Source organism: Leucoraja erinacea, chromosome 25 (assembly GCF_028641065.1).
Source record: "Leucoraja erinacea ecotype New England chromosome 25, Leri_hhj_1, whole genome shotgun sequence".
In the NCBI taxonomy this organism is placed as follows: domain Eukaryota; kingdom Metazoa; phylum Chordata; class Chondrichthyes; order Rajiformes; family Rajidae; genus Leucoraja; species Leucoraja erinaceus.
In genome coordinates this window covers 25,191,420-25,218,818 of record NC_073401.1, presented here as the reverse complement: position 1 = coordinate 25,218,818, position 27,399 = coordinate 25,191,420, and the positions used below count along the sequence as shown (strand labels likewise).

Sequence of the window (27,399 nt, the reverse complement as noted above, 5' to 3'; positions counted from 1 at the left end):
ATGATGGCTTTGGCTTTGCAAAGGTGGGACCTAGATTTATTGCACGCGTCAGGAGCACCACAGACTTGGTCTTCATTTGGAAGTGGATCTCACGGTTCATCTGTGGGTTCTGATTGGGAATGTTCATGTGGGAAATTGAGGGTTTCCATTTGATGAAGCTTATAATTCACCGAACCAATTTCAAGCTGAACTACATTTCAGGGATTTTACGACGGGGATGTTGTCAGTCTTCATTTAGTTTAGTTTAGAGATACGGCGCGGAGACAAGCCCTTCGACCCACTGAATCCGCACCGACCAGCGATCCCCGTACACTAACACTATCCTATACACTAGGGACAATTTACAATCTTTACCAAAGCCAATTAACCTGCAAACCTGCACGCCTTTGGAGTGTGGGAGGAAACCAGAGCACCTGTGGAAAACCCATGTGGTCATGAGGAGAACGTACAAACTCCATACAGACAGCACCCGGAGGCAGGATTGAACCCGGGTCCATGTCCCTGAACACGTGGCGATTCCATTTATAGCTTTAATTGGATACATAGTAGCGTTAAAAAAATAAGAGAAAAGGCTTTCCTTAAGTACGGAAATATTAAGTAGCAGAGAATAGAATAAAGCGGCCACATTAAATCATCTTTGTTATGAAACATATTGATAATCATTAATAGAGAATTATGCCGTTGCAGGCTCTATGTGTGTTATTCTTTAGCCTTTAGATCTTCAAAAGTAGTACTGAGTATTAGCCATGTTCTGTGAAGTCATTCCACAAGAATGTAGCAGCTATTTGTGCTGTTTCTTGCTTTGCATTGACTCTACATGCATTTCAGTGGTGAGACGGTATAATTGGGCTGCGGGAAATATAGGCTGCCTTTCCCGGATTGATGCGCTTTAGCTTTCCACTAATTCCTGAGGATCTGGAGACAGTGGCTGCACTGTTCTGATGCGATTCTACAGCTGCAAGTTGCTCGCAGAACCGTTCCCTACCCAACAGCTTTATCTGGTTGAGGATCATTCTTCGGCTATGCCTGCCTCTTGACAGTGTTCCAACATTATGTCATGGTTATTATTGCAGACAACAGTTGATCCATTCCTTTTATCATGTCTGTAGTTTTCAACAGCGGCAGGCTAACTGCAATGGCAAACCCTGCTATTTCTGCGATTAATTATAGATGGCCCAATTCCTTCCAACCATCCCGGATTCCCAAGCTACTGTTGTAACATTTGTGATGGAATATACCAACAATGCACTTTAAACTTTAGAGATACAGCGCAGAAACAGTCCCATTAGCCCACCAAATCCGTGCCGACAAGTGATCACCCCGTCCCTTAACACTATCCTACACACTAGGGGACAATTTTACCGAAGCCAATGAACCTACAAACCTGTACATCTTTGGAGTATGGGAGGAAACCGGTGCACCTGGCAAAAGCCCACACAGGTCACGGGGAGAACGTACAAACTCCACGCAGACAGCACCCGTAGTCAGGCTTGAACCCGGGTCTTTGGAGCTGTAAGGCAGCAACTCTACCGCTGCTCCACTGTGCCGCCCACTTGAACAAGAAAGGAAAATGAGGACTTTTTGTAGTAATAATTAAATAAATAAAAAATAAAAAAATCCAGCCATTGAAGCCATGACGTTATATTGGAATTTGAAACATACACAAAATTCCTGGAGAATACTAGGACGTTGTACCAATTCAAGTAGTAACATGGCTTTTGTTTTATGGGCTTCAGTCAGAACATTCTGACGTTACAAAATACAAACATTTTAAACAAAAGCTAAACTTTATTTGGTTGGAATACATAATGAAGAAATTCTAATTATGCCTCTAATTTATGGGCTTCAAAACAATGGTGAATTGTTTCTTCGATCAAGATGGGGATAGACTTTGACTGCATAAAGGATGTGAAATGCATACCAATATATCATTAATTTTAATTTGGCTAAATAAATCTTCATTTTCTTTCTAATCTACATGATTTTGAACGTTAGCTTTCGAGGTTATTCATCAAATTTTTTTTAATATTTAAAAAAAAAAAGATTTTTTCTGTGCTTTAAATTTATTCATATTGGAGAGAAAACCAGTTCTGAGTGGTGTTGCTCGAGTTGAGTTTATTGTCACATCTACCGAGGTGCAGTGAAAAGCTTTTACAGTGTGCTAACCAGTCAGCGGAAAGACAGTACATGATTACAATTGAGCCATCCACAGTGTACAGATACATGATAAAGGGAATAATGTGGGTAAAGTTTAGTGCAAAGTAAAACCAGTAAAGGCCATCAAAGATAGTCTGAGGGTCCCCACTGAGGTAAATAGTAGTTCAAGACTGGTCTCTAGTTGTTGGTAGAATGGTTCAGTTGCCTGTGGACTGATCCATTGCAGTACCTCATGGTCAAACTCTCATCTAGCATACTCGCTTAGCCTGAGCACATCCAAAGTTACCTATTACACACCATTTTAATCCTTAGCCCTGTGCATGCTGACTTATATTTGCTATCCATCTAATAAAGCCATAGCTTCAAGATCTTTCTGCTTCTGAAATTCTGACATTGTATATCCCTGATATTAATCGTTCCTCTTTTGGTAACTGTGCCTTCAGAAACTGGAGTTTCTTTCCTTTCTAAACTTTCCCATATTTCCTACCCCTTTACCTCTTTGACCAAACTTTGAACTATCTGTCTATCTCAATAAGCATTATTCTTGTTTAATCCCATAATGATACTTAGTTTGGTGTGATTTCTACTGAATATATCGTTGAGTTCCCAGATTGATCATTGGTTAGTTAGGGTCATTTGTTTTTGTGACTCAAGAGTTCAACATGATGATTTTTGAAGAGCTATTATGGTTCATTTATTTGAACAATTATTTTCAATAAAGTTGTCAGTACTAATTTAAATCTACTTGGTTCATTTGTAGCTATTTTAATAATTCAGTTTTTAGGAAGCTTAAAAGCTTGAATATTGTTCACAGCATTGTAGCGCACCAATTCCGTAGATAAAGTACAATGTCTGCAATGAGGTAACGGTGATTTGGACAATATCCTTGTTTATGTAAGGACTGTTCAGAAGCCCGATGACATACGAGGAGGAATCTGTTCCTGGGTCTGGTGTTGTAAGCCCTGCATTTACTACTTTTGAAGAACTGCTGTAGTATTTGGGGATAATGGTGGTCAGGAATTGGAACCACTGATAAAGAAAAAAATCTGCGAATACATCTGTAAAGCTAGGAGGATGTACAGCTTCTAGAGGTGCCTGCAAGTGGTGATGTTCTCATGAGCCTGCTGCCCTTATCCATCTTGGTAATAGACATTGTGGCTTTGTGACTGTGCTATTAGATAAGTGTAGGAAGGAACTGCAGATGCAGGTTTACACCGATACAAAATGCTGGAGTAACTCAGTGGGTCAGGCAGCATCTCTGGAGAGAAGGTATGGGTGATGTTTCCCACTTCTGTGCTTACGATAGAGGATTGGTCATTGATGACACAACCAAAGATAGTTGGGTTTGGGGCGTTGCCCTCAAGAATGCCAGCATTGATAGCCTGGACATGGAATTAATGACCTCCAAAAGCAACAACCATCTTCCTTTGGTAAAATCTGACTACAATGGTTAGAGTCTTTTTTTCCCTTAATGCCTATTGATTTCTGTACCACCAGGGCTCCTTAATGTCTAATTTGCTCATATCCTCCCTTGACTTCAAGAATAATTGCACTCGCTGCACGTCTGGAACTTGATCCGAGGGCGGAACAAGGAACTAAGGCTGTGAAGAGGCATGTAGCTGAGCGACTGACAAATTCCAAAACTCTGGATTCGGGACTGGATTATTAATGAATAATTTGAAAGTGTTGAGACAACTTCCATCGCTTTGATATTTGAGCATAGACTGATTGGGCAGTAATTAATTGGATTGAATTTGCCCTGCTTTATGACCAGGACATATCTGTGGTGGTTTTCCATATTGTTGGTTAGATGCTGCAGTTGTAACTGTACTGGAGCAATTCGACCTGTGATTTGGTTAATTTTGGATCATGGATTCAATTGCAATGCAGGTTTAATGTTGCCTGACCTGTCACCTTTTCAGTTTGGTTTAGTTTTGCAACACAGCGTGGAAACAGGCCCTTCGGCCAACTGAACCCGCGCCGACCAACAATCACCCGCACATTGGTTTTGTCTTACACACTAGACACAATTTTAAGTCAATAAGTCAATAAACCTAGAAAACTGCATGTCTTTGGAGTGTGGGAGAAAACCAGAGCACCAGAAGAAAACACAGGCAGTCATAAGGAGAAAGTATAAATTCCATACAGACAACATCCGTTATTAGGCTCGAATCCGGGTCTATGGCACTGTAAGGCAGCAACCCTACCGCTGCACCACTGGGCCGTCCTAACTCACAACGGAAAATTCAGCAGGATTTATTCATCTGGTTCAGTGTTCAGTGCTCTCAATTGATTCTTGTTATCATGTGGAGCAAATGTAATCAACTAAAGACTGGCTTGTGACACAAGATTGCAAGAGGAGCCATAAGAAACAAATTATATTATTTTAAATCAAAATCTTACTTCATAAGATATTAAGATTAACAGAATGATATTAGGGCAGAGTGTGAAGGTGAGTTAGTTTAGTTTAGAGATGCAGTGTGGAAACAGGCTCTTCGGCTCACTGAGTGCAACAACCAGTGATCCAAGCACACTAGCACTATCCCACACAAGGACAATTTACAATTTTTACCAAAGCCGATTATCCTAAAAATTAACTATAAACTATTGGGGTGGCACGGCGGGGCAGTGGTACAGTTGCTGCCTTACAGCGCCAGAGACCCAGGTTCGATGCTGACTACCGGGGTTGTCTGTACAGAGTTTGTACATTCTTTCCGTGACTGCGTGGGTTTTATCCAGGTGCTCCAGTTTCCTCCCACACTCCAAAGACATACAGGTTTGTAGGTTAATTGGCTTACGTAAAGTTTGTAAATTGTCCGTAGTGTGCATGGATCGCTGGTCCGCATGGGCTGAAGGACCTGTTTCCGCGCTGTATCTCTGACACAAAAACAATTAAAATCTCATTACACTGAACAAGATTCATGATACTTGACTGAAAGTGGAGTGACAATATTATTATACACATGCAGTTGCCTTGATTATTGCACAATTTGTGATGTTCAATTTACTGTATTTTAAATGCAGGAGCATAGTTTCTTGAGGCAAGCAAATGTGTAAAGTGTTAAGAGGCAATCGCCACGTTGTGGCTGTTCGGGTGACGGAAATTTGACCTTGTAAACTTCACAAATCGCTAACCAAAATTTGAGATATGGAATGAAATCTGCGCGAGAATGGGAGGTGAGGGGAGTAAATCAATAGACTAAAAATTTACTTTTTTTAACCTTTTTGTTTCTTGATGCATGCGCCCACAATGCGACTTCGCATTACACAATTGCAATGCTGCGTGTTTGCTTGGAATGCAACTCAACTTCTGCCTCCATATCGCTTGGTCATCTTTAGTTTCTGTGTCTCCATAAGTGTTTTATACCACAAGCTAATTACATTTAACGCACATCAATTAACCGTAGTTCTTTGGGTAAACTGTGGGGCCCGGAAGGATCAAGGGAAGAAACCAAGGGGAAAAAACTATTATTTGATGAATTTGATACACATTTTTAGGACTTGCATGGGAGTTACAGTATTTGCAATTGGGCTCGCCTATTCCATTTTGGACTATTTCCTGACATGCACTTTTACCATCTATTGTCAAAAATAATTGAGAGTTTGTCTTTAATTGAAAGTACACAAGTTTGGAATAAATACTACAATGATTTATATGGAAAAGTACTTTAAACAAATCACTTTCTGCCACTAAAAACAATGAAGGATTAAAAGATTACTCTGGGCATTTTTTTAACAACACTGTTGATCAGATTATTCAGCTTTTCAGTAAATTGACAGGAATACAGTAAAATTCTTACCTGGTCATTCTCTGATTTAAAAAAAAATTTTTTTTACTTCTTCGCTCCAATCAATAGTTTTGTGTGACGTGTAGAGGATATGATGAATTTTTTAAGATTGGTTGGATAAGGTAAGATTAGATGCAATTAGCAATTCAGCATTGGGAACTGAGGTTTTCAAGATACCAATTTGTGCATTTTGCATGTTGCATGAATTAATTCAGGTTTGGAGCCTATAAAGGTTTGATTTGTTCTCTGAATATTATTTTTTTTTCTCTTTAAACATTTTTTTTTAATAATGGATTTCTCATTAACAACAGTAGTCTCTATTTAAAGTTTTCAGACTTTTTTTATTTTTGACATTATGGCCTAAACAACGGGAAATTTCTACACTGTTTACTATTTAAGATTTAAGCAAGACTGCCTCTTTTGGAGGGATCGACAATCACTATATTCATACACACATGCACTTCGCTGAGGATAAATTGATGGAAGATTGGCGTTGATTCCCAATTTTTGTGACAAGTAGAGTCTTTTGTATTTGGAGGACTGCTTCATAAGAATTTTTTTTTTTTTAATTCAGGAAAATGTGGCCGTTAATTTAGGCACTGCAAGATCTTTAGAGTATCAATGAGATAAGTCACCAATTTAATCTTTTTGGGTGAGGAAATTCTGTTAGCTGGAACACTGATTGGTCACTGATTTTTAATATATTTTGCAACAACGTGAAAGAAGAAAGGTTTTTTGGTTTAAAGAGCACCAATGTCTGAAGAAGGATCTCGACACGAAACGTCACCTATTCCCTTTCTCCAGAGATGTTGTCTGACCTGTGGTACTCCAGCATTTTGAGTCTATCTTTGGTGTAAACCAGCATCTGCAGTACCTTCCAACACCTATGTTGAGTTGGACCGAGCTTGAACTTGCAACCGTTTAACCTAAATATGTGTGTGCTACCACTGAATCATGACTCATCTGCATAACAATTCTTATTCATGTCTGAGACTTCCTTGTGCAAATCAGTCTGGGTATGCCTTAACTGAACAATTTGGTGTGGCCTCGTCATTCACCAGCAATTAGGTAATCGGGATTGATGAATAGTGTGTATCTATTTGCCCAAGGATTCCAGTTACTGCTCTAGTCAGTTAACTTTGCAGAAACTTCCCCTCAGCCAACAATGATCGTTCTACATTTCCTTGATCATCGTCTGCTCTGATCTGTCATTTTCACATCTTACCCTTCCATATCACCCAGTTCCTCTCCCCCGACTCTCAGCCTGAAGAAAGGTCTCGACCTGAAACGTCACCCATTCCTTCTCTCCAGAGATGCTGAGTTACTCCAGCATTTTGTGTCTAAGGTCATAAGGAATAGGAGTAGAATTAGGCCATTCGGTCCATCAAGTCGACTCCGCCATTCAATCGGCTGATCTATCTCTCCCTCCTAACCCCGTTCTCCTGCCTTCTCCCCGTAACCTCTGACACCCTAATCAACCTGCACGATTTGCAGAAACCACCTCAGACATTGCATTTCCCTTTCAGGTATGGCTGAACTGGCCAGTAGATTCGGCACACTGGAAGCGTACATAGATTACTGAAGTAAGAATATTTGAGTACTTAATTTAAGGGACAAGGTCTTACAGGCATGAATCGCATTAATTGTCCTCAAGTAGAAAGTGGTGAGCTTCTTGAACAGTCTTTCTGATGGAAATACTTCCCCTATGTTGTTGGCAAGGGAGTTGTGGGATTTGTTTGTAATAATGAAGAATGGACTAATAATGTGGCTTATACTTTTTCATAACATAATAATCTGAATTTTATTTTCTTCTTCAGGGCTTATTCCCTTGTGGATTCCAGTCAAGTATCTACTTTCCTCATCTCAATTCTACTCATTGTCTATGGAAGTTTCAGGTATGTGTCTTATTGACTTTGGGGGTGGGGGGGTGATATATTTGGGGAAATTGTGTGACGTGTGGCTATTACAGAGTGCCGGTGTGTGAATTCTAGTGAGAAGGGATCTGTGGGAATAACAGAGGGACCATTGACCACATGGGCTTCCCCAAATGCTCCTTTCCTTCCACATTCTTAAGATATGTTGGCATGTAAAATCACCCCCAGTGATGGTAAGATGGGACAATAATTAGGAACACGTTGATGGTCAATTTTACTAGAGGGACACAATATCTTACAGAGAAAAATGGGGAGGGGGGACTTGTGTGAATGTTCGTATATCTAGCATAGATTTGCTGGGCTGAATGACCATGTTTTGTCAATAGGATGTAGAGGAAAAACTAGAAAGTATTTCAGCCTGAGCCACACTTGTGCCGGAGACCCGGGCTCGATCCTGACTACGGGTGCTGTCTGTACGGAGTTTCATTGTCATGTGTCCCAGATAGGACAATAAACTCTCTTGATCTTGATCCCTGTGACCTGCATGGGTTTTCTCCGAGATTTTTGGTTTCCTCCCACACTCCAAAGACGTACAGGTTTGTAGGTTAATTGGCTTGGCAAATGTAAAAATTTGGCCCTAGTGGGTGGAGGATAGTGTTAATGTGCGGGGATGGCTGAGTGACGTGGAACCAGTGGGCCAAAGGGCCTGTTTCCGTGCTGTATCTCTAAACTAAACTAAATTCATTGAAGGGTTTCTAAAAGAATGAAGCGGGTTGTGCATTAAAAAAAATATTGTGCAAGTGGGCAATAGAATATTTATTGTGAATTGATGTTTAAGAATGGAACTTGATGTTTAAGAATGGAACTTGTAATGCTTTGCTTTACTGTTTACATTTTTTTGTTTATTGTCTTCCCTGGCCCCTCATGTTTCCATTTTTTTTGTAATTTATGTCGCAAAACTAATATAGAAAAATATTTTTTTAAAAGGCTGTTCTTTTTCCCCCTTTGACTTGTGTCCTTCAACTTCCAGCAGTTTTACTCTAGACCTCGTCCTCATAATCAGAAAATTGTGCGCATTCATATCCTGTTCCTCTATTGACTTTTCCAGTCTGTGTGCGTTCCATTTCTAATCTTGCATTAACACTGGGCACCGCCTGGTAAATGGACAGTGGGTGGATTGGATATGTGGCCTGGGCTGTTGAATATTTCCAGTTTTTCAGGTTTTCTGTTCACTTTCCAGCATCTGTAGATGTCTTTGCTTTTCATTTTACATACAGCCTGCCAGCAAGCTGGGAATGGGTGCCATTTTAACCGACATCCATCAGTCTGTTTTATGCATGAGTTGGAATGGACGCAAAATCACACGGTATAATAACCATGCACCACCGTACTGTGATGGATGGTGATGATTAAAGACAATTAGCATGACCGTGTATTTATTGGCTTCCCTGGTGTAGTTTCAATGATACAGAAGCAGGAAGTACCACGCACAGTGGCTAGTTTTGATGGGCCTTGGAGTATCACTGGATGATGCAATGTTTAATAGCGTATCATTGCACAAACAAGAATAGATGCAAATGCTTGTCAATTTACAAAACAACACTCTTAAGTGGCCTCCCACAGTGAAACTGTAAGGATATGTGCTTAAGAGACAATAGTGTCTGATTACTGCAGGAAGGTTATCTGTAAACATTTCCTTTCCATTAGACTACTTCTCCTTTGAATTTAGTCGTACTTATGAGAGATTTATACGGGTGTCCTTAAATTGGATATTTGTAAACCCGGGGGGGGGGGGGGGGGGGGGGGGGGGGGGGGGGTTATATTGCCAAATATCTCAAGAAGCTTTATCGAGCAAAAATTACAGCCAAATACCAAAAGCCTGGTTGATGAGAGTTTCAAGGATGATCTGAAAGGCTTGGAGTGGGACCAGGCGGAAAGAATGGTGGAGGTTGAGAGAGGAAAAAAATCCATAATCTGACCCGAAACGTCACCCACTCCAGAGATGCTGCCTGTCCCGCTCAGTTACTCCAGCATTTTGTGTCTATCTTTGGTTTAAACCAGCATCTGCAGTTCCTTCCTACACATTTTTTCACTTGGAGGCTAGTCCGCATCTGGAAAAAGCTGCCGGAGGAATCTACAGAAACAGACGCAATTATGACTTTTGAAAGACATTTGGACAGATGTATGGATAGGAACGGTTTAGAGGGTTATTGGCCAAATGCAGGCCGGTGGGATTAACCCAGTTTGCCAACTTGGTCGGCATGAACAAGGTGGGCTGAAGGGCCTGTTTCTGAGCCGTACGGCTTGGTGACACCATAAACCATGAGCAGAATATACGGACTCTTAATTTTAAACCTACCATTTTCAATGATCTTGGCACTGCAATCAATCAAATGTCAAACATTTCCAAGTTTTCTTTATTAAATCATTCAATATTACTGCAGACCGACCGGGTGACAAATATTTATTTTAGAACTGATCTGTTCCATTTCCACTTCCTTTATTTATGAATGGCCTTTTCCAGCACTGTTAAGTCATGTATTTTACTTTCATGTAATACAAATTATTTGAACTTTTTTTTGGACTGGGAAAAGTGTAGTGGACGTTTTTATAGAAATGCCCTTTCATCTTTCAGATTTGGGCATTGGTAATTTCTCCGCATGATCGGTTTCTCCAGTAGTTGGTCGTTGCAAAGTATATAATTGGAAAAATATATTTCCTGCCCAATGTCAAAAAGCAGTAGTGAAAGACAAGGATCCTTTACACGACATGTAGATTGTACTATGTGCTGCTGGATGATTTGTATATCTCCCTCCAGCTTTACAGATTTTTAAGTTTTGCAGTTTAAAGCAGAAATGATAATAAATGAACGACTTCAAGGCTTAATTTACACAAGTCTTTAACGATATATCATGTAAACAGTCCCTTCGGACCATCGAGTCCATGTTATCCAGTGATTACCCCGTACACTAGCACTTTCCTACACATTAGGGACAGTTTACAATTTAAGTAAGCCAATTGACCTACAAACCTGCACGTCTTTGGAGTGTGAGAGGAAACCAGAGCATCCAGAGAAAACCCATGTGGTCCAAGGGAGAATGTACACATTCCGTACAGACAAGCATCCATTGTCAGGATCTCCGGCACTAAGGCAGCAATTCTCTCACTGTGCTGCCCTGTGCCGATATGTGTTCATTCAATTGCTCCTATTCTGTCTCCTCCTAATTCTCCCAGCACTCTCAATCTCAGAATAATCTCGTGTCAGTCTGAAGAAGGGTCTCGAACAGAAATGTCATCTATTCCTTTTCTCCAGAGATGCTGTCTGACCCACTGAGTTACTCCAACCTTTTGTGTCTATCTTCGGTTTAAACCAGCATCTACAGTTCCTTTTTGCACAATCTACCAAACTAATTGGCATGCATTGCCTAAAAACTCTCATTTTGTTTTACTTTTTGAAAAAATGTGGCTTGTCACTTTGCCACGTTATGGTGTTTTCAATCTCTCTGGTAGCTGTAGAAACAATGCCGATATCCAGTGCATTCAAATATGGCACTATAAATATGTAGCACCTTGCAGGCTTTCTTCATTCTTATAAAATCTCAGCACTAGGGCCATCCCCAAGATATTTGCAACAAGCAACAGATTAGTAGCAAAATATTTACAGTGAGAAACGCACATTGGCACAGTGGCGCAACAATAGAGTGGCTGCCGTACAGTGCCAGGGACCCCGATTCGATCCTGACTACGGTCAAATGTTGTTTCACTTTGTCATAAAATCTACCTTTGCTCGGTGACTGCTCGCAAAACTTGAAAGTTTATCTGGGCAGCTATGGTGTTGCAAGTAGCTGTGTCAGCCGGTAACTACAACTGGATATTTGTACTTTGAACAGCTTTTGACTTGTATGTACATATCTAGAAAACATATTAAGGATCTTTCTATCTTTTTTTCGGCTCATTCCCAGGGGTATCTTGTGAGCCGTATAAAATATATTGCTTTTGAGCATTCTTCATTCTTTCACAATGTTATTATCCAGATTTAACTGAAATGTGTCCTGATCCTGTTAAGCTGGCAGTGTTTGTATTCTGTATTAACTTGTGGCTGGAGGATTGGATCTAAAGATCAATTATCCATTATCATTCCCTGAGTGGCTCTTCATTTTTTGAGCAAAGAGTGGTCTCCACACAACACATTTACGCTTGTAAACGTATTTCAGGAATTGGTACCCATTCGCTTTTATATGATCAGTCTGAAGAAGGGTCTCGCCCCAAAACATCACCCATTCCTTCTCTCCAGAGATAATGCCTGTCCCGCTCAGTTACACCAGCATTTTGTGTCTACCTCCGTTTGTATATGATGCCTGTAATGTACAAGAAAATTAAACTTCCACTAAGTTTGTTGACAATGAACACAAATTTAATGCTCAGCCATTGAATATGCTTTTAGTTTATTTTTAGTTTAGAGATACAGCGCGGAAACAGGCCCTTCAGCCCGAGTACGCACTGACCAGCGATCCCTGCACATTAACACTATCCTACAGACACTGGGGACATTAACTTTTATACAAACCTGTACGTCTTTGGAGTGTGGGAGGAAACTGAAGATCTCGAAGAAACCCCACGCAGGTCACAGGGAGAAAGTACAAACTCCGTACAGACAAGCACCTGTAATCAGGGTCAAACCCAGGTCTCTGGCGCTGTAAGGTAGCAACTCTACCACTGCGCCACCGTGCTGCCCTTAACGCTGTTAAGAAATATGATAAAAAGCCATTGTCCGAGTGATAGGATGATGTGCAAAAATGATTGAGGATGACTTGCGTCCACTCCAGTTTTGTGCATTGAAAGTTGAGAGTGTGTGTGTGTGTTTTAACATGGGGCAGCCATTAACTAGGTGCTGCATGGATTGTACAGATAAAGGCCTTGGGTTAATGATACATAGTGCGCACACACACACACACACACTGCACACTGACTTGGACGGCACGCACACTGGCCATGTGCACGTGGCGCGGAGGGGTATTTTATCCCTGTGCTTTCCATCACTCTCCATCCTCTTTCATGCATCCTTTCAGTTCGCTCACTCTTCCCACCAAACCCTCTGCCCACCCGTCCACACCTCAGCTGCCCCTCTCTGTGCTGTCTTTTGCCAACATATATGGGTCTGCCGGTGGATTTGTGGCTCCAGCATGTCAACCAGGCAATGAAGGCAGATTGATTTTGCTGAAGCAGGAGTATCTCTCTTGTCTGCCACCCTCCCCCCACTCAGAATATAAAAAGATCCTAAAGCTCATCTTGTTTCTATTTTCTGTGTCATAAATAATAAAAGAACTGGAACTTACCATGGTAACCAAAGGACCTGGTGAGGCTTTAGACACCATGTTCATAAGTTCTAGGAGCAGAATTAGGCTATTCAACCCATCAAGTCTACTCCGCCATTCAATCAGGGCTGATCTATCTCTCCATCTCGACCCCATTCACCTGCTTTCTGCCTTCTGCCTTCTCCACATAACCTGGCCTCCACAGCCATCTGTGGCAATGAATTCCACAGACCCACCGCCCTCTGACTGTCCTCCTTATCTCCTTTCTGAAGGTATGTCCTGTTATTCTGAGGCTATGGCCTCTGGTCCTAGAATCTCCGACTAGTGGAAACATCCTCTCCACATTCACTCTATCCAGGCCTTTCACTATTCGGTAAGTTTCAATGAGGGTCCCCCCCCCCCTCATACCAACAGGATTTTGGATTCCTTAAAGGAAAATAAAATAAGGAAGGCCAACCAGATGTGTGTTGAAATAGGCAGGTCTGGCCATTAGTGGACATGAATGAGGGCTTTGGCAGTAGACAAGGTGAAGCAAAGTTGGAGTTGGTGAATGTTAAGGAGTTTCCTTTATAGGCTTCTTTTAGAGTTGGCACAGATACAAAATCCAAATTTAACTTGGGACTCTGATGTAATGCTAAAACTGTGAATAGTCCACTTCAGCTTTAGTAAAAAAATCACGAACTATATGGCAAAGATCAGCATATCTTCATTAATTTGGCTCTGTACACCCAGTTACAACAGCAATAGCTCACATATATAGCCACAAGTTGAAATTGCAACACAAAACAAAATGGGTCCAAACCAATGATAATTCCAAATTTATTTCACCCGTAAACCTAGAATTAAAGGGGTTTGATAAGAAGTACTGGGTAAATGGTTACCAAAGAAAATAGAGCCAGTGCTAGTGAACAGAATTTGTGACTGGTCTGAGGATATTGGCATTGGTCTTCCTGACCGTGAATTGAAAGGTATTTCTGTTCACCTGAATGGCCGACTGGGCTACTCGAAGGGCCAAATGGCCTACTCCTGCACCTATTGTCCATTGGTTATGGGGCATGGTGGCGCAGCGGTAGAGTTGCTGCCTTACAGCGCCAGAGACCTGGGTTCGATCCTTACTACGGGTGCTTGTCTGTACGGAGTTGGTATGTTCTCCCATGACCTGTGCGGGTTTTCTCCAGGAGCTCCGGTTTCCTCCCACACTCCAAAAGACATACATGTTTGTAGGCTAATTGGCTTCGGTATAATTGTAAGTTGTCATTAGCGTGTAGGATAGTGTTAATGCGTGGGGATTGTTGGGTGGCGCAGACTCGGTGGGCCAAAGAGCTTGTTTCCGCGCTGTATCTCTAAACTAAACAAAAAACTAAACATTGCGGTTATTTAAAGGCTGAGATGTTTGCTTGGTTAAGGGGTAGTGTGGCTGAGATACTGAAAATCATGTAATGAACTAAAGCCTATTGCCAAACATGTGGAAGCCGATGCTATGGTTCTGAGTGTTGCTAAGGAGCCTTGTCAAAGGCAGCAGACTACTACACAGGAGTGTCAAGAACATCTTGTTTACATTTGACACAATCACATTAGATATCATTAACAACTTTGATCAGAGCTATTTTGGGACGGTCGGAGGGAGAAAAATGTAATTCAAAGGGTTTCAAGGGGGTAAATTGAAAATTAACACTGGTTTCGATTCCTTGAGATGTTTTGTGTTGCAATTTCAATGTGTGGCAAAATGTGAGGCATTGCTGTTGTAACGGGGTACCCAGAGCTAAAGTCACAAATTCTCATCAATCCTGGTCTTTTCTCTCCTCCATTTCTTCCCGCCCACCCCCACCCCCACTCGCCCTCATCCTCTGCTCACCCCTACTTTTAGTCTGAAGCAGAGCCCCAACCCAAAACATCACTTTTTCTCCAGAAATGCTGCCTAGCCTGCTGAGTTAACACCAGCACTTTGTGTCTGTCTTTAATGAATTCAGAAATAATGATACTTGCCATAACAGTTTTGGATTAAAAAAAATAAACCTGAACTGACTCCCTCTATTGAAAATGGCGTCAGCAAATGATAAACTCTTAAGCTAAAAGTACCTAAGGAGAAAATCTTGTAAGGTGATGGATTATTTATGACGAAAGCCTGTGCTCTTTTGAAAACGGGAAATTGTTTCATTACTGTAGAATATTCTTCTTGTAAAATCTAATTGGTTCAAGATGATAGTCAAACAGCATAGAAACAGAACCCTTCAGTCCACTTAGTGCATCCCGCCCAGGTGTTCTAACCGACCTAGTACCACTTGCTGCATTTGATACATATCCCTCACGTTTTCCTCACCATCTCTCTGTCTAACATGCACACAACATGAAGAAATTGCTCCTCTGTTCTCTCCCAAATCGTTCCCCTCTCATTTTAAACCTCTGGCTCTAGTTCTACCTGGGAAAGAGATGGTGTCCATTTTTTTTCTTTCTTTGCCTTTCATTATTTGGTATACCTCTATAAAGTTACTCTTCAACCTCCTACGCCCTCAAAAAGAAAAAATCCAAACCTAACCTGCCTTTACTTATAGCTGAAGCCCTTGAGTTCTGGTAACATCCTGGCAAATCTTTTCTGCACTCTTTCCAGTGTAATGACATTCTTGCTACAGTCCAATGACCAGAACTGCACACAATACTCCAAAGATAATCGTACCAACATCTTGTACAGCTGTAGCATGACAACCCAACTCATACTCAATACCCTGATCAATGAAGGCAAGCAAGCAAAATACCACCTTTACCACAATTTAAATAGTTTTAATATGATCACAGTTGTATGGCTCAAATAAGGTACAACTAAAACAACTGCTTTATTCTCTCCACATTCCAATCAATGCCCCCCCCCCCCCCCCCACCCCCCCCCCCCCCCCAGAATTGACCCACTCACCTACACACTACACACTCGGGACACTTTACTGTGGACAATTAACCTATCGACTTGTACATCAGTGGGACATTTTACTTACAACTTAGTGAATGCATAGTGAAAACGGGTAAAACTTCCCATTGATAGAAACTGAGGGCAGGATTGGACCTGGGTTGCTGAGGCTGTGAGACATCTCTATCAGTCGTCCCACCGGCTGTCAGTTTGAGTGTGTCTTTATGGTATAGAGTCTTGTGGCCACATCCTGTTAGAAAACAATCTAGCGATCAGATTGCATCTTCCATTTCCTCTATATTTCAAAGTATTTTGACTCCAGATGAGTGGATAACCGTCGATTTGAAAACAATGTTTTCTGTTGTTCTCTTTTGATGAGATTGGCTGAATGATAGTGGGAATGCAGGGAGAATATAGGGAGATAATGGGAATGTAGGCGGGCACGGTGGAGCAGCAGTAGAGTTGCTGCCTTACAGCGCTTGCAGTGCCGGACACCTGTGTTCGATCCCGCCCGACTACAGGTGCAGTCTGTACGGAGTTTGTACGTTCTCCCTGTGACTGCGTGGGTTTTCTCCGAGATCTTTGGTTTCCTCCCACACTCCAAAGACGCACAGGTATGTAGGTTAATTGGCTTGGTGTTTGTGTAAATTGGCCCTAGTGTGTGTAGAATAGTGTTAATGTGCGGGGATGGCTGGTCGGCGCGGACTCGGTGGGCCGAAAGGCCTGTTTCAGCGCTGTGCCTCTAAACTGCACGAAACTAATACGTTATAGGGAAAATTAGTGGTCAAATGGCATTGTTCTGTGAGCAGGCATTGACTGATAAGACGTCCGGTTTCAACCCAAAGCGTCACCTGTTCCTTTTCTCCAGAGATGCTGACTGACCCGCTGAGTTACTCCAGCTTTTTGTGTCTATCTTCAGGCATAGCCTTGGTGGGCCAAAATGACTGCTTTGTGTTTTGTGATGAAATAAGGAAAATATATGGATAAATAGATGCTAGGCCAAAGATACAGCTCCCTTGCTTTTGAAGCTGTCACAAAGTATTTTATTGTATTGTGACCACATCTTGTCAGAAAACAATCTTGCGACCATATTGCATCTACTGCAACCGCAATATTTCTAAGTATATTGCATCAAGATAAATATGATTAATAACAGTCAATTTGAAAATGGTGTTTCCTGTGGTCTCTTTTGATGAGATTGGTTGAATGATAATGGGAATGCAGAGAGAATTGTTTCTCTATCGCCTTAAGGGTGTTGTGGTTTATGGGGAGAAGGCAGGAGAATGGGGTTGTGAGGGAAAGATAGATCAGCCATGATTGAATAGCGGGGTAGACTTGATTGCCAAAAAGCCTAATTCTGCTCCAATAAACATAAACTTAAACTTATGAACTAAATATAAAAATTTCCCATTTTCAGAAGAGTATTTGTCATAAATAATCCATCACTGTACAAGATTATCTCCTTAGGTACTTTTTGCTCATGTGTTTATCATTTGCTGAAGACATTTTCAATCGAGGGAGTCATTTTCAATCGAGGGAGTCTGTCCAGCTATTAACATAGCTGAAGGACTTTTATGTGTCCTTATGAGGCCTTGTGTCTACTTGAGGTCTGAAGAAAGGTCTCGATCCAAAACGTTACCCATTCTTTCTCTCCAGAGATGCTGCCTGTCCCACTGAGTTACTCCAGCATTTAGTGTCTATCTGTGGTCTTTTATGTTCATTTAGGAGGTTACTTTGACTTTTCTTTAACATCTTTGGGCGGCACGCTGGGGCAGCGGTAGAGTTGCTACCTTACAGCGCCAGAGACCGGGATTCCTCTCCTGACTACGGGTGCTTGTCTGTATGGAGTTTGTATGTTCTCCCCGAGACCTACGTGGGTTTTCTCTGGGATCTTCGGTCTCCTCCTACACTCCAAAGACGTTCAGGTTTGTAGATTAATTGGCTTGGTATAATTGAAAATTGTCCCTAGTGTGTGTGTGTAGGATAACGTCAGTGTTCGGGGATGGCTGGTCAGCACAGACTCGGTGGGCCGAAGGGCCTGATTCTGCTCTATCTCTAAATTAAACTAAAAACTAAACTCATCTTATTCAAAATCAGTGCTGTTTGAGATTTCTTGGTGATGAGATTTCAGCAAGGAGTCTGTTTTGGATCAGCAGTTAGCTCACAAATTCAAGCATTGCCATCGAGCAACAGCAAAAGCCATACTTTAGATCTTTATGCTTTTATAATTTCAGAAAAACCCATATACCTTTCATCTTGCATTCCCTTTCTCTGCCTGTTTCTATTCAATTCATTTGACAACTGGTGATTTATTGTGTAACCGTTGGCACAGCTTTTCTTTATCTCAGCCATGTACTCCACTTTTTTTTTGGTTAACTCAGAATAATCGTAATAAATTAAATTCTTTGTTCCCTTTGTTCATTCTGTTTTTTGTTTCCCATGGTCATGATTTCATTCCATTACTTTAAAAAAAAATAATTACTTGTACATAAGCTGCATTTTTAAATCATATTTGGATGGATCATGTGTACAATCTTTTTTTTTTAAACCTAGTTGGCCTGCTGCTGTTAATGAGCCCACTTAAATCTTTAAGTTCCAGAGATGTTATCACCTATTTCAATCAACAATAACTGTATTTTTCTGGTGCATTATATTAAAAGAACGTCGTCATTGCAAAATTTGACACGCCTTTAATATAGCACAACTTCCCGCAGCCTTTTACACACGCGATAATGAATGGAATCTGACACTGAACTGAATATGGAACCATTAGAATAAATAGACACAAAATGCTGGAATAACTCAGTGGGACAGGCAGAATCTCTGGAGTAATGGAATAGGTGATGTTTCAGGTTGAGAGCCTGAAGAAGGGTCCCGTCCCGAAAACATCACCCATTTCTTCTCTCCAGCGATGCTGCCTGCCCCGCTGAGTTACACCAGCATTTTGTGTCTACTATCTTCGGTTTAAAGCAGCATCTGCAGTTGCTTCCTATATATTAGGGTAAATAATCATGTTGGAGGCAAATTCTAAAGAGCATCTTTAAGGATATGAATGAAGTAAAATGGTTTAGAGGGAGGTACATAAAAAAGCTGGAGAAACTCAGCGGGTGCAGCAGCATCTATGGAGTGAAGGTAGACAACGTTTCGGGCCGAAACCCTTCTTCAGACTACAGGTTTAGAGGGAGAATATTTTTAGAGTTTATGGGAATAATCCGTATTCAATAATTTCTGAATATGATTAAAAGGCTTCCGTCGGACGGATGCAGAGGATAGAAGAGGCTTTAGAATGATTTAACAAGAAGAAAGAATGTGAATTTTAATCATCGTGTTGCTTGACCAAAGTTCATCAATGAGCACATGACTGATGGGTGACGTTGTGAATTTGGATGTGGCAGCAGAGTTTTGGATGAGCTCAAGTCTTACATGGTAAAATGACAGACCAGCCTATCGTATGTTGGAAGAGTTAAATCTAGAACTAACAAAGTTAGGGGTAAGAAGGGGGGAGGGGGGAGAGAAGATGGTAATCGGTGCTCTTGGTACTCGGCACTACTTGGTCTGAAGAAGGGTCCTGACCTGAAATGTCACCTATCCATTTCCTGTCTGACCCGCTGAGTTACTCCAGCACTCTGTGTCTATCTTTGTTTTAAACCAGCATCTGCAATTCTTTGTTTCTACATTTTGGCTTGCTCCACGGTGAAATCTCCTCAAGGTATGCTTTGAAGAAGTTCTCTTCCTCTCCGGAAACAGAAGTTCTGCAGGACCCTCTCTCACTGCTCCCTCTCTGCGATTCCTACTGCTCTCCAGCCCTACGATTGTCTGATGAATGCTTCCGATCCGAAACGTCGCCTATCTATTACCTCCAGAGATGCTGCCTGATTCGCTGAGTTACTCCAGCATTTTGTGTCCCTTCTCTCCAGAGATGCTGCCTGACCCGCTGAGTTACCTCAGCATTTTGTGTCTACCTTTGGTTTAAACCAGCATCTGGAGTTCTTTCCTACACTATCAGGATGCATCACAGCTTGCCTTGGCGACAGTGCTGCCAAAGACTACTAGAAATTGCAGAGAGTGGTGGATGTAACCCAGACCAGCTACCCCACCATCATCCATATGTCTAGCTGCTTTGAGAAAGCAGCCAATATAACCTGGGTCCTTTTTCACCATAGTTATCCCCTCTTCTCCCCTCCCCCTTCAGGTAGAAGAAAAAAAATCTTGAAACCACCTACCACCAGATTCAAGAGCAGCTTCCTCCCCTGATGTTATTAATCCCTCCATAGGAGAAGGTGTGGCCCCAATCTTTCAACCCACCACATCGTGAACTCTGGACTTTTTTTTCTATAACTTTAATGCTATATATTAAACACTGTAACACTACATTCTACACTCTGGGCATTTTCTCTTGTCACTACCTATTATACTTGTGAGTGGCGTAGAGTGATACAGTGTGGAACCGGGCCCTTCAGCCCAACTTGCCCACACTAGCCAACATGTCCCACCTACACTGGCCAACATGTCCCACCTACACTAGTCCCACCTGCCTGTGCCTGGTCCATATCCCTCCAAACCTGTCCTATCCACGTACCTATCTAACTGTTTCTTAAACATTGGGATAGTCCCAGCCTCAACTACCTCCTCTGGCAGCTTGTTCCATACACCCACCATCCTTTGTGTGAAAAAGTTACTCCTCCGATTCCTATTAAATCTCATTATTTTATACACCTCTATAACATCACCCCTCCTCCTCCTCCTGCACTCCAAGGAATAGAGACCCAATCTACTCAACCTCACCCTATAGCTCAGACCCTCCAGTCCTGGCAACATCCTCGTAAATCTTCTCTGTAACCTTTCAAGCTTGACAATATCTTTCCTATAACATGGTGCCCAGAACTGAACACAATACTCTAAATGCAGTCTCACCAGCGTCTTGTACAACTGCAACATGACCTCCCTTGAATGTACATGTGTATTGTGTGAATTGATGTGATGGATAGCACACAAGCTTTTCATTATATCTGCATTCATGTGACAATAATAAATCAATACCAATGTGTGGATGAGAATTAAACACCAGCGATAAATGCTTGGGTGGAGCCAAAGTAACAGCGTGAAATGGAAATGTTGCAGGTGATTCACTGCTTACCATTTGATAGATAAAAATTAAACCAGATAAATCTAATCCTATCCAGCACCCAGCATAATGACAGTGGAGAAATGATAAAAGAGGATGGTGTAATCTACCTCCAAAGCTCCAGACAGATGGAGTATAAATGTAGATGGATTACCTCTGTCATAATCCCATAGGTCAAAGCCTGTACCTAAAAGTGATGGGACAGAGGGTTAGGCTTTAAGTAAGAGAATGCAAAGATTTCGGAACTTCTTTGCAGTTTACCTTAGTTTGTGTTTATTTTGTTTAATTTAGTTCAGAGATACAGCGTGGAAATGGGCTCTTCGGATCACCGAGTCCACACACGCTAGCAATCCGCGCACCACACACTACCGCCCACACACTAGGGACAATTTACACCAAGCCAGTTTAACCTGCAAACTTGTACGTCTTTGGAGTGTGGGAGGAAACCGAAGATCTCAGAGAAAACACACGTCAAACAGGGAGAATATACAAACTCCGTTCAGACAAACACCCATGGCCAGGATCGAAGCCGGGTCTCTGGTGCCGTGAGGCAGTCGCTCTACCGCTGCGCCCCGTGCCGTCCGGATGATTGCTTTTCGGTCGCTGTTGAGCATGATTTATGCCGAGTTATATTTAATTACGATACTTGGTTGCAGAAACCCTCCTGGACATGGCCTGTTGTTAACTGGGCTGGAATTCATTAATGCTCATGGAGCAAGTGAAAGATTAGTGTGATACCAAGTGATTGACATTGTAATGGATTGAGGGGAATTAATTAACTGAATGAAAGACATTTGTACTGACAAAGACAATCCTATTTTTAAATCCATGCCGTCAAGATGCAAAACTGACATTAAAATTTAAGACTGTTTCTACGGAAATTTTGATAGCAAGACTTTCCAGAAAACTTCAGACTTTGTGTATTTCTGTTTTAGTGAACGATCGCAGTTTGCCCCATAGAAGGTACTGCAATTTGGAGCACTCTATCATGTAATGGGGTGACATATCAACTTGCAAAGATATAGCTGCACTTTCTTTAATAGAAAGTTGTTAAAGTTGTCAGCTGTTAAAACTTGGTTAGAACCATATCTCTTATCAGTCAAGTTATTAAGTTACAATTAAAACACAAAGTGCCCGTGCTATAACACCAGGGTAAGCGCTCAGCCAAGAAAACCAAGCCCAATGCCAAAGTACTATCTAAACTGATTATACAAACCTATGCCGAGGCATAAAATTAAACATGCCATTCCTTTCACATCTACAGGTGAGGTGATAAGGACAGTAAAACTGTTAATCCGCATGATCTGAAGATATGTACTGAATGACAGATTATCTGGACTGTTGGATGATATTCCATTTAATACTCCAATGCTCTTTTAATTCATCGAGACAAAATGCTGGAGTAGCTCAGGCGTTTTCTCACCTCCACCTCTGGTGGCATTATCCTCGCCTTGAATATTTTTGATCTTTTATTCCTTTACGGATTTAGACTATTAGACTTCAGATTTTGGAGACACAGCGCGGAAACAGGCTCTTGTGCTCACCGAGTCTGCGCAGAGCAGCAATCTCCCCGTACACTAGCACTATCCAACACACTGGGGACAATTTACAATTTTACCGAAGCCAATTAGCCAACAAACCTGTATGTCTTTGGAGTGTGGGAGGAAACCGGAGCAACCGGTGAAAACCCACGCGGTCACAGGGAGAACGTACAGACCGCACCCATAGTCCGGATCAAACCCGGGTCTCTGGCGCTGTACGGCAGCTACTCTACCGCTGCGCCACTGCCCTTTGGGACTCGGTTCATTTTAGAACTGTGCTCACATCTTTGATTTACTCTGGGTGAACTTGATAGTGTGACATTCGAGAGGGTAAGGATTATTTTGGTAGCATTTTGTTATTTAAATATGGAAAGCATTTTTCACAGTAACATATGATATTGAATGGGAAAGGTACTGCAAAGTTAATCCATCAAAATACCTACTCTGGCATTTCAATGAATCTTCGTTCAGAGCAATTCTGGACCGTGTATTACGTGTAAAAGTGATATGTTTGGATTTCATTTTGAGAGTGAAATATTTCAGTTTGAAAGTTTACTCCTTGGCTGAAATTATGCAAAAATTAAAATCATTGTATTTGTGAGTTCAGATTTTGAGAGTACAATACTATTTTGTAACAAGATATTTGTTTCCAACTGTGTAGGAAGGAATTGTAAATACTAGTTTAAACCGAAAAGCTGGATTAATTCAATGGGACAGGCAGCATCTCTGGAGGGAAGGAATGGGTGATGTTTTGGGTCCAGACCCTACTTCAGATTGAACAAGGGACTGAAGAAGAACCCGCTGAGTTACTCCAGCTTTTTGTGTCTATCTTTTGTTTCCATCTTGCTTTATTGGGTCATTGGGCTTTAGAAAGGGGTTGGCGAGCAACTTTTAAAATTTGATTTTAGTAGTTGGTATCATCCAAAGTGTATTAAAGATGGCAGTGCACAGTGAAGCTTGACAAAGACAATTACATAAAGGCTTACTGTAGCCTCACAGGAATTACACCCAGTTTTAACAATCTTTTGCCTCAATTTTTAAGTGAAGCCTCAGAATCTACATTGCCTTGGCTTAAAGCAGGTTTTGATTGAGAATGCCAACTCTGGCAGTTTCAATCCCCCCCCCCCCCCGGGAATTCCTCAGAAAATGTCTAGGCTGGGTGAGGCAGCCAATCTCTATCTCGTTGGGACTTCCGCGGCCGATCGGTGGGTCGAATTTTCCCCCTGCTGCTGGGGCTCTGGAACTCCGGCCTGGCCAAAGCCGGCAGATCCGTTCCCATAGCCGACTTCCATGCCCGACTTTTCAGGCCTGTATCTCGGCCCCTCGATGGCCTAGGCGGACCATTCCGGTACCGTTCAACTCCTCTCGCAGGCCGTGACCTCTGTTGGTCTGACAAGAATGTCGGAAAATCAGTGTATCCACGTGTATCTGTTTTCATCACTGAAACAGAAGGTGGTGAGTTCAAACTGCAAGCTACGATGTGAGGAATTAGCCTAAGCCTGTATTTTAGTTCGGTAACAGAGGATTACTGCATTATTCATGACGCTGTCATTAAGATAGCAAGAGTCCAATGTAACTATCGAGTCAGCATTCCTCCTTCAACCATCATTAGTAAAATCTAGGCTCTCCAATGAAATAGCATTTATGCAATCAGAAATTTAATTCATTTTTTAACACGTTAATCACGTATATTAATGGGGAAAAGTCTTATGGAAGCTGTCAAAGAAATGATATCTGTCAAAGCCTTGTGCAAATCTTGTATGGATCTGCATGTTGCCCGCCCAATTCCATTGATCACATTGATTTCACTGCAGGGATAAAGGTAAACTGTAGACCTCTCGTGTACAGATACCAGGAAAGGGTCTAACTTCAGTCTTATGAACCTGTGCACTTTCTTGTAAGTGTTGCATTAAAATCAATTAATGCGCAGAGAAGTACTTTGGCCCAATTGAAATAAATGACAGCCTACTTCAAAATGAGTTTATGGTTTAATTCTCTTGCATTTTGTCTCATCTGCTCATTGCCATTAACACTATCTTTCATCTTCAGAATTCAAAGGATATGAGATGTTTAACAATTTTATTCACTTACTTCATGATCTGTTTCTCTGTCTCCTTTTCTCTCTCCTATTCACTTGCATCCTTTTACCTTTTTTTGTATTACAATCTCCAACTGTCCACTTACAGTATTCTCTTTGTCTTGGATTTTACCCTTCAAACTTTGCTTTCTTTTTCACTCTCCTCTTATAATAGTTTCACTGTGTGTAAAGACCACTGTATTAAAGTTTGTATCTCTGCAGTTTTTTTTATCTCCACAAAACATTGTTTATCCAGTCTTTTGCGTAAAAGGGAAAACTGATAACCTGACATCCTGATTTATCTTGAATCTCTGCCATGAGCTCTAATTGCCTGGCTATTGGACGTGTTTTAATGCCACATCTAAATTTTCTAGGTGTTCTGTACAGGGCAGCAACAGGCTGCAACAGGTGGAAAATATGGCCCACTGAGCAAAAGTGAGCCATAGGGCCTGTTTCTTTATTTCAATCAATAATTAAATGTAAGTTTTCATTCCAGTTTAGAGTAGGCGTTACTGTAGGAAAGTCACCTCTTCCATGCAACATGATGTTTTTGGCACATGTCGCTGTTGCTTCTCATGCAGTGCTGTGTATGCTGTTCTCCACTTGCCTCAGGAATTCTTGAAAATTTACAAAATGTTGTTTGCTTGCCTTGTGATTTATTATTTATAAACCCCCCTCATGTGCCTAATACCTGGGTCGGGAGCCTCTCCAGTACATCGCTTGCGCGGGGTGGACTTTGGACATTTTATAAATGGCGGCGACTTGTGCATGTGTTTTCAATGATTTTGCCATTTTCCCTTGATACAAGTCCCCCACTTGATTCGCAGGGATCACTTTGTTTAAAGATTGTAGACATACTGAATAAGGCCCTAAGTCCAGTTGGACCTGACTTTGTGTTTGGGGGGTTCTGACTGCATAATCTAAACCTGAGAATGTAATTGAAATGACCCGACTGTGTGTAGAATGGAACTGCAGATGCTGGTTTACACCGCTAATAGACACAAAGTGCTGGAGTAACTCAACGGATCAGGCAGCATCTCCAGAGAGAAGGAATGGGTGACGTTTCGGGTCGAGACCCTTCTAAAGTCTGATGCTGCCTGTTCTGCTGAGTTACTCCCAAAGCTTTGTCACCCAACTGTGTGCTTGGAGTCCAGCTTCTTGAGCATTTGGAGATTTGGCAAAATGCCTTTTCAGGTTAAGAGAGTTTTGGCAAGGACATGAGGAAAACTTAAAGGATAAGGGGAAATCCTTTAAAACCGAGATGAGAAGAACTTTTTTCACACAGAGGTGAATCTCTGGAACTCTCTGCCACAGGGGGTAGTTGAGGCCAGTTCATTGGCTATATTTAAGAGGGAGTTAGATGTGGCCCTTGTGGCTAAGGGGATCAGAGGGTATAGAGAGAAGGCAGGTACGGGATACTGAGTTGGATGATCAGCCATGATCATATAAATGCGGTGCAGCTCGAAGCAACTCCTGCACCTGTTTCTAAAATCTCCATTTGTAAGCATAAAATTGCCCATAACATTCTGATTTACATGAGTTTATGCCAGTAAGCGAATGCTCATCTGATACACGATTTTGTGGTTTACTCCACAGTTTTCATCTGCCTGGACTGTGTGACTTTATGAAGCTTTCATTTTCTGCCCTCTCATCCAGGTCTCTGAATATGGACTTTGAGAACCAGGAAAAAGATAAAGATGGGAATACTTCATCTGCCACTTTCAATGTAAACAATACCAACAATAGTAAGTAGAAAGCAAGACTCAAACGTCTGTTTTTATGTTCACACGGAGATTTCTTGAGATATCACAACCAAGATTCTGGGTTGAGTGCAGAAGGGATTCACCAGAATATTGGCTGGGTTGGAAGAAATCAGTTGTGGGGGGAGATTGAATGGGTTTGGTTTATTTTTCCTGGAGCGGTGTAGGTGGAGGGGAACCGTGAGAGAGCGAGGTCGACTAGATAGTCAAAACCTATTTCCCATGGTAAGGGGAATCATGGCTGATCTATCTCTCCCTGCTAACCCCATTCTCCTGCCTTCTCTCCATAACTCCTGACATCTGACGAGTTCAGAACTTTGTCACACGCAAAAGAAATGTATCAAAACAAGAGTGCATAGGTTTAAGATGAGAGGCAGGAATTTTAGCAGATAAGTGTCTTTCAATTATTATTATTATTACTTTGTTTAAGACATTTAGATCATGAGTCACAGGAACAGAATTGGGCTATTCAGCCCATTGAGTCTACTCCGCCATTCAGACAGACATTTAAATAGGCAAGGCATAGAATGAGTCAAGAGCGCCAAAAGTGTTTTATTGTCATGTCCCAGACAGACCAATGAAATTCTTACTTGCAGCAGCACAACAGAATATGTAAACATAGCACACTGTAAACAATATAATGAATGAGAGAGAGAGAGAAAAAAGTTCATTGTGTGTTCTTATCCACACATACTCTCAATATATATATATATATATATATATATATATATATATCACATATGCACGCACACATCTATTTGCACTTGCACACATACGTACACACAAAATAAACAATAATTGTGCAATAATAACAATAGTCTATGTAGTTCAGAATGATACATTCTTTATGTGGGAAATGAGAT

The 27,399-nt window shown here is 41.5% G+C and overlaps 1 protein-coding gene across 2 annotated transcripts in view; it reads left to right on the top strand.

Moving 5' to 3' along the window:
- The window catches only part of sppl3 (signal peptide peptidase 3), a 123,958-nt gene that overhangs the window by 47,325 nt on the left and 49,234 nt on the right, over positions 1–27,399 (top strand). For both annotated transcript variants that reach the window (XM_055655268.1, XM_055655271.1), the window contains 2 exons: positions 7,763–7,840; positions 26,433–26,521. In XM_055655268.1, coding sequence (XP_055511243.1) covers positions 7,763–7,840; positions 26,433–26,521 — 167 coding nt within the window. The remainder of the gene's footprint in view (positions 1–7,762; positions 7,841–26,432; positions 26,522–27,399) is intronic.